At 42.9% G+C, this 8,711-nt stretch overlaps 1 protein-coding gene across 1 annotated transcript; it reads left to right on the forward strand.

Annotated features, from left to right (window-relative positions):
* The first annotated feature begins 951 nt into the window (after nt 1-951).
* c5h2orf50 (chromosome 5 C2orf50 homolog) lies at nt 952-7,206 on the forward strand. The gene is made up of 3 exons (XM_041188860.1): nt 952-1,217; nt 3,604-3,643; nt 6,697-7,206. Exons 1-3 carry the CDS (start codon nt 1,012-1,014, stop codon nt 6,886-6,888), a joined length of 438 nt encoding a protein of 145 aa, XP_041044794.1. The 5' UTR covers nt 952-1,011; the 3' UTR covers nt 6,889-7,206.
* The last annotated feature ends 1,505 nt before the right edge of the window (nt 7,207-8,711 follow it).

Raw genomic sequence — 8,711 nt, forward strand, 5'->3', positions numbered from 1 at the left:
TATAGATATTCTTAAGATTTTCCAATGCTCTTCCTCCCTTTGAGGCATCACTCCTGCCTCAACCAGAGTCAGCTACAGTTGTCTCATCCCACTACTGATTGCTTTGTTCATTCAGTGCTCATGACCACACTCTTTCCTCTTGTCTTCCTCCATCTTCAATTCCTCTGCCAGGTTTCCAAGCCACCTACAACCCCCATCGCTTGCAACCTGTCTTCACCAAACCTTGAAGATCCATCTCACCTGTCCTGTTTTGCCCCAAGACACACAATTCAAAATCCTCATTCCTCACTCCCCCTTCCAGCTCCAAGTCTCACCCTGTGACATCAGGCCTTGTGTGAATCCTTCATTTTTATTTTGCAGCCCACATTTGGCAGCATAGTCTACCGCTGAAGAAATCTTCAAGTAAATCTCTTCTCGCTTTTCTACTCTTTCTCTCCAAAGGGGTAAAAAAAACAGTAAAACTTGGAAATGAAGCGTACCAGTAATACTTCTCTGAACTGGTCTTGTAAACCTTAAAATGGAACTCCAGTGTTCCTGGTGCCTGATTTTTTTACTGGGATTTGAAAATGTTGAACTTTTCCTTCCCACCTCTCCCCTCTCTCCTGGGAACCAGTAAAAATCTCCTTCTGGTCATGAGTGCCCTCTTGTCGCTCTCTGGGCTGCTGTGCTGACTGTTTCTAGTGTTCTTCCCTGATGGGAATCGTCTTCCCGAGGGGCCACTGCAATTGGCCGGGCTGCTCCCGCCAGAGTCCCGTTTCCAATAGCGACAGTAAACAAGCTGCTATACGGCAGGGGGGTGGGGAGGGGGGGGGGCGGCGAGGGGAACTTCCTTGTCTTTAACTCCTTTGCTTCGGCCGGAAACCCCGCCGCTGAATTGAAAGAAGAGGCATTTCTCCTAAATAGAAATCACAGCTGCCCATTCCCTTGTTGCAAGTTGCACTTGGTGAACATCAGCAACACCCCCCACCTCCCCCCTCCATATTAACATTGACGGGTGAGCTGTGCAGGAAGATGGGGAGTAAGGAGCTGCATTTTAGCAGAACCACTTCGGCCGGCTATCGTTTGGCGGAGAGACCGAACGCTGGCTCCCTCGCCGGCCACAGTAAACCGGCAGCGGGCAGCCGATCCCAGGGCAAGCTCACCTACCTGGGGACAGTCCAGCAAGACCAAGTGTGGAGAGAGTTAATCCGAGCAGAATGGCAAGGGCTCAAAGAATGGTGAGTTCATTTTGTTCCACTTCTCTGCTGGGAGTTAAATCTTGTGGGTAGTTTATTTGAAATTATATATTACTAAGGTTCCATAATAATGTTTTCTGCTGGGGGAGGGCAATATGTTTGAGATAGATATGCTTCATTTACTTCTTTTCAATGGTACAGCACAGAAGGAGGCCATCGGACCATCTTGGCTGTGCCAGATCTTCAAAAGACCCATTTAATTTACTCCCACTCCCCTGCTCTTTCCCCTTAGCCCTGCACATTCCTTTCCCTGTAGTCATAGCCATTTTAAAACACGGTGCTTCTATCGGAGTCACCAAATGCTTTACCATAACACGCACACTACATACCCTTAACCTAAAATGCGTGAAAAGGACTTGCAGAATAAGAGCAGCTGATTCTTCAAACCTATGCCATACCGTGACTGTGCCACCATGACCCTATCTGTGCCCACCCCCACCCCCATCCCCATCCCCGTAATGGTCAGTGTGTACCCAAATACTGGACATACATTCTGCTCTCCCCACCCCCACTAGAGCTATACCTTGAGTGCCCTACCATCCATTCTTAATTAGCACATTCGTTTAGATAATATCACCAACTTTAACACCTATGTGTTCTTTTGTTCTATTGTTGTTGACATCTTTTGATGATCTGCTTCTATCACTGCTTGTTTGTCCCTACAACCACACCACCCCTCCACTTCTCTCTCTCTCTCCCTCCGCCACCCCCCCCAGCACACCTTAAACCAGCTTATATTTCAACTCTTTCTTGGACTTGAACTCAAGTTCTGTCAAAGGGTCATGAGGACTCGAAACGTCAACTCTTTTCTTCTCCGCCGATGCTGCCAGACCTGCTGAGTTTTTCCAGGTAATTCTGTTTTTGTTTTATACATTCCTGGTCAGTGGAACTCTGCATCAGGAACATGACCTCATAAACTGGAGAACTGTGCGAGGTGCCTGCTCCTGATGTGACGGAAAAGGCTCCACACCATGAGAACAAACTTATATTCAGCCCAGTGCCTCACAAACCACATGGAACTTTGCTCTTAGGAACAGATGGATATATGGGATATTGTTCTGCATGCTTCCCCCCCACCCCAAAAAATACTTTATTTATAAAAATTGGTAAAATTACATTTCATAACAGTTCGAATTGAACATTACTGAAAGTGCAATATAGTTGATGTTCCTTCCCTACAGCATGTGGCAGTCTGAGGTGCCTCAATACAATTACCATTGCACATGATATTTACAATATTCATTTCATGACAAAGATATCACCCAAGGGATTTTACAGTTTCCAGCCCCTTGGTATATTGTGGCAGGTGGACTTTAGACAGTGACCTTTCCCCATTGAACCTTAGTGGTGGTTGTTTTAGGGTGCTCCTCAGCACATAGTCCTGGACCTTGGAATATGCCAATCTGCAACACTGTCATTCAGATCTTTGCACTGGGTGACTAATAAGTTTCAGGCAGACCTAAAGCTATCTTTCACTGAGATGATGGTCCTCCAGCAGCAGCTGATGTTTGTCTCGGAGTGCATCCCTGGGAACAGTCATAGAGCAGTGTCCTGTATCACAGAGCTGCTCAGGATGAACTTTGACAAAAACCAATGCATCTCTTTCAAGACCTTCTTTGTAAAGGCACATTCCAGAAGCAGATTAGCAGCAATACCTGCCCCTGTGTAGCTGTCTCAAGAGCAGCATGTGGAGGGGTGAGACTCTAAGCATGCAGGAAGGATCTGACTGGAAGAGCCTTTCTCACCTCCAGCCAAGCGACATCTTGGTACTTTCTAATGTCAACACAGCTTTGTTAGTTAGCACCATAGTATGGTGTATCAGCACTACTTTCACAGATATTTCTCTTGTTTCGTTTGCACAAATTGCGACGTTTATCCACTTAATCCATTACTTAATTTCATTATGCAATGTGCATAAAGTAGTGTTTTCGTGAAGGATTAATTCACTTAGGTAACAACATCTCTCTGACCTCATTGTGTTGTTGTTACATGATATAGTCTAACTGCACAACTTATTGTGAATTTGCATGGTCTGTGCCTCCAATTACAAAACAAAAATTGCCCCTGTAATTGTGTTAGTGCAACGGGCTCATATGGTTTGGTAATTACAGGTCTGGAACAACATAAATAATTTTCTGGTGTCATTGCAAGCTATTGTGCTTTATGTAAATAAGTTCTGACCTTTGTCTACTCATCTGTTGCTTGGAAATGACTTCAGATTACCTTTCTATTCCTGAAACTGCCATCTTAAAGAAATTGGTTTGTTCAAGAAACATATTTGCGTTTTACTTACCACATTGACACCTTCCTTTGCCATTTTGCCCAGTTAGTGCCCACAGCATTAATATTTTGTCCTTTGTCTTACCAGGGAAAATAAGTGGAGCTTCCTGAAAGATTATGATGCCAAGGTAAGGGTTGTAATTAATATATGATGTGTAATATGAAAGGGCCAGATTCTCAAATACTTTTCTATAAATCAGCTATTGACGCATTTCATATTTGCAGCTGATTTGTGTTGCTGAGATATTCTCAGTCTTGAGAATATTTTTATATATAAAAATGATATACAAAATACACTATATAATATTATTATAATATATATTATAATATATAATACAATAAAATAATATATAAAAAATGTTCATGCTTCTTTGATAAAAACTGTGATTTTGTTGTACTTTTAAACCTATATGGTGTTTCCGTCTAGATGTGGTGTCATTCCAACTCCAGTATTAATTTCAAACACATTTTCCACACAAGATACATATATGGGACAAATTGAATTGAAACCAGACTTTTAATTTGAGAAATGTAAATGAAAAAGGGTACTTCACGAATTTCTAACCTTCCCAAATTGTAGTGTCCCCAAGGTAGTGAATTTCAATGCTTTTACATTCTAAGAATATGTGCTGTCCAGGTAAGGTGAAACCGTTATCAGATTTTACTTAGTTCCAAATGTTTTATGTCAGCTTGTTATTTTTAATCCCACTATTGCCTATTTATATGCGTCAAAGTGAGCTTGAAAGTATGTGGTGTTGCAATTCCTGATTCTAGCTTTGATTGTATATCCCAGTCATTCAGTTAGAAGATTACACCAATTTCATGAGTGTAATGTAAGCATTTTGGAGATTTTAATAAATATACATACAAACATACAAATTAGGAGCAGGAGGAGGCCACTCGGCCCCTCGAGCCTGCCCCGCCATTCAATAAGATCATGGCTGATCTGAATGTAACCTCAACCCCACATTCCCGCCTACCCCGATAACCTTTCACCCCCTTGCTTATCAAGAGTCTATCCACCTCTGCCTGAAAAATATTCAAAGACTCTGCCTCCACCGCCTTTTGAGGAAGAGAATTCCAAAGTACTGAACTAATTGCAAGAAAAAAGAAGTCCTGGGTTTGTTTCATTTCAATATATATTTTCATTTTACTTCAATTCTGTGGCTCAGAACCAGAAAGTCAATTTCAAAGCGATTTAAGGGCTGCAGTGTGGTTTTAAGAGACTGATTTTAGAAAGTGTTAAATGTCTGCTGTGTCGAAATTAGCATTAGTGGAAAAGTAATCCTGCTTATTCATAATTGATGGTTTCCTTTCTGCCAATGGAGGTCTCCAGTCTCAAAGGCATGAAACACCTGCATTGAATTTGCAACAGATTTTTGAAGGTCAATAGTGATAGAATGATTTTACCCCAGAAAATGAGGCATTCAATACAAATATTTACCATCTCTGATGTACTGCTGTGAAGAGAAAAATTCACAGGGACAGCCGTCACACAGTCTCCAAGAAAAACACACCTTGTAGCTTCTAGTCTCTCTCTCTCTTTTTCTCCATCATTTCTCCAGATTTGATCACCACTACTGTAGTATGTGCTCCTCTAAATTTACCTCTCTTCATTCTAAGTTTTAAAAAGATATATACTTCCATGCTTCCTACATTGAAACTAAGAAATGTTACATTGTACATGTCTATGACTTATTGATTTTCAATGCATACCTCTCTTACACCACTTGGAGGAAACACTGAGGTGGGAAAGATGCAGAATGTACTCTGGGTGGGGGACTGCAATATCCATCACCAAGAGTGGCTCGGTAGCACCACTAATGATCAAGCTGACCAAGTCCCAAAGACTGGGTCTGCAGCAGGTGATGATGGAACCAACAAGAGGGAAAAACATACTTAACCTCATCCTCACCAACCTGCCTGCCGCATATGGATCTGTCCAAGGCAGTATCAGTTGGAGTGGCTACTGCACAGTCTTTGTGGAGACAATGTCTTGACTTCACATTAAAGATACCCTTCATCGTGTTGTGTGGCACTATCACTGCTAAATGGGATAGATTTTGAACCGATCTAGCAACTCAAAACTGGTAACCATGAGGCACTGTGGGCCATCAGCAGCAACAAAGTTGTACTCAAACACAATCTATAACCTCATGGCCCAGCATATCCCCCACTTTACCATTACCACCAAGGCAGGGGATCGATGAAGAGTGCAAGAGGGCATGCTAGGAACAACAGTTTCAAATGAGGTGTCAACCTGGTGAAGCTACAACACAGGACTACTTGTGTGCCAAATAGCATAGCAGCAAATGATGGACACAGCTAAGCCATTCCACAACCAATGGATCAGATTCAAGCTCTGCAGTCCCGCCACATCTAGTTGTGAATGGTGGTGGACAATTAAACAACTCACTGGTGGAGGAGGCTCCACAAATATTCCTATCCTCAATGATTGGGGAGCCCAGCACATCAGTGCAAAAGATAAGGCTGAAACGTTTGCTACAATCTTCAGCCGGGGGGGGGGTGGGGGGAGCTGCTGCTGCGGGGGGAGACTCTGCTGGTCGGAGCCATACCTAGCACAAAGGAAGATGGTTGTGGTTATTAGAGGTCAGTCATCTCAGCTCCAGAACATCACTGCTGGAGATCCTCAGGGCAGTGTCCTTGGCCCAACCATCTTCAGCTGCTTCATCAATGACCTTCCTTCCATCCTTCCTGAGTCCTGCCAATAAAGAAAAATTGTTGCTGATGAGCTGCTATCTATGCCCTTATGAGATGTCAAGACTCCTCAAAATGACCTGTGGTGGCTACCACCAGCTTTGGTGAAACCCCTGGAGTATCACCCTCATAGAAGTATTGGTGCAAACCTTTTCTGAAAGGTACTATCGGATCGTGTTTGGGTGATGTATGATTTGATGGATGTTATCATTTCTGGGAGGGCATTAGCATTAATTGGGTCTGCAGAGTGTTTGTAAAGCAGCCTATGAGTATGTTTTCACAATAAGTATGTGCTGTGAAAGTTGGTTGAGTGCTATGTTTTGGTACCTATCCATTCTCTATCAATCAGACCCTTGAACACAAACAAATTGGGTTTTAACTTTGCTTTCTAATTTTACAGATATGTACAAGATATTTACTGCACATCTTTATAAGAATTTTGTTTTAACCTTTTGTTTTCCAGGGAAGACTGAAAGTACAGGACCCCCTCCCTGACTACATCCCTCAGTTCTCTGACAAAGTTCCAAGTACCACAAACCAGACATTTGGCAGCAGAATAGACTCTCAGCTTGGTCAGGCACTAATAAGGATGGACTATTGGCTTCAGAGGGAAAATCGGAAAAAAAAACTGGACAATGAGCTAATCCCATGTTAAACAGGGGAAAGTAAAATGTCATTAAGCAGTCATGTGATCGGGGAAATACTTGAATTGATCATGTTAAAATAGTTAGATTAGAGACATTGGAGACTGAGGCCCCAATATTAATTTGGAGGCTGGAGTATTGGGGGCCGATGAGTGGCAGGGTGCTGGTACAGAGGGGCACTTTTGTGGTCGGGAAAACCCAAAAGAATGTGTTTCCCTCAGATCCTGCTGGCATTAACAGCAGCACCTGATTGACATTTTTATTTCCTCTCAAATAGATTGAAGGGCTGCTTGGCTATCAGGTGGGAAAGCCTGCAGAACCAGGCCACAATGGGGAGCAGAGGAGGAAGGGGTGCATCTATCGATTGGCTGGAGACAGAAGGATGGGAGAGGGAATGCTGGAGATATTGGTGGGGTGGGGGCACAAACATTGGGACCAGAGACTTTGGTGGGGAGGGAGAGCCAGAGTCAAATCCATGAGGATTGGGCAGAGACACATTGTGGGGGTGGTGGGAGTGGGTGGGGACACATCGGAGGGAATGGGGACATTAGTGGTTGTTGGGCTGGAGGGGAGATTGGAATTGCTAAACTGGTGGGTGGGGGATTAATCCTTGGATTTCATTCCTTTCATAGTATCTTCCTCCCGATGTAATCTCTCCAGTCCTACAAAACTCCTCTTCCCCAAAACTCTCTGTTCCTTTGACCTAGCCTCTCTTGCACTCCACCTTTTGTTCACCATATCATTGACGATTGTGCCTTTCACCTCTGGATCCTGGGTTTAAATTCATCCCAAATTGATGTGATGTAAGTATTTGTGAAAGTGTTTGACAGGCACAATCCAGGTTTAAAAGCCTTAGGTCTTACTGAATTAAACAGCTCCTAACTGGTATTGACAATGATAGTTAGAGGGGTCTGAAGATGCAAAATACTAAAATAATCCCACACAAATGCATTAAGAGGTGCTGTTCTTAAAGTGGACTGAGGCAGTTGTTAACTGGACTGAGTTTTATTAAATGATATTGAACCTGGGAGTACTTAGCTGCTCGAAATGGAAAGTGATTCTCAGCACTAACATCCTCTGCTTTGACTGCAAAAAATTGCCAGAATCTGTGCCCCTGCAAATAATTGTAGTGCCTGTGGAAAGCCATCGGCCAGGAGCCCCTCAGACATTCCCATCCTGCATAAAACAGCATTTCCACTATCACTTTCCATCCAGGTATAATAACCATTGATGCTGTTGCTACTATCTACCCCACACCTCAGTCCTGATATGTTCACCTATTGCAAGCATTAGCAAAGGACTTATGACCGACACCAAGCAAATCACACCTGCCTCTACTACGAAGTGGGCCAAAGTGAAGCCAACCATAGCAAACTAGGGAGAAAGTGGTTAGATTGATCTGGGTTGACTACCTTCTGAGCACCTTGTCAGTACTGAGTGATGGAGCATCTGTAATGGTACTTTACATGCTTTTTGAGCAGAGGAAATGTTTTCTCTTAATGCTGCACAATGATTTTTTTTTTTAACCATTTCTGGCTCTCTGTGCAGCTGTCACACTAATTGGAAGTACTTGGTACTGCCATTCCCCCGTATTGACATCTCTCTCTCTGTATTGAACTCAGAATTCACAATGATAGGTTTTTCAAATACATTACATAATTCCTTTGCTTCTATTGTAAATCTGCTGAAAACTTAGCAAGGAGTTATTTAAGAATGAACCGATTGTGATGATATCCTTATTTTTCCTCTTTGCTTATGTGACTAGTTTTGTAAAAAATGTAACTGAATGTTGGATTTGGTAGAGATATAACAAGGAAAATGTTATGACCCAGAG

The sequence above is a fragment of the Carcharodon carcharias genome, chromosome 5 (assembly GCF_017639515.1).
Source record: "Carcharodon carcharias isolate sCarCar2 chromosome 5, sCarCar2.pri, whole genome shotgun sequence".
Classification (NCBI taxonomy): domain Eukaryota; kingdom Metazoa; phylum Chordata; class Chondrichthyes; order Lamniformes; family Lamnidae; genus Carcharodon; species Carcharodon carcharias.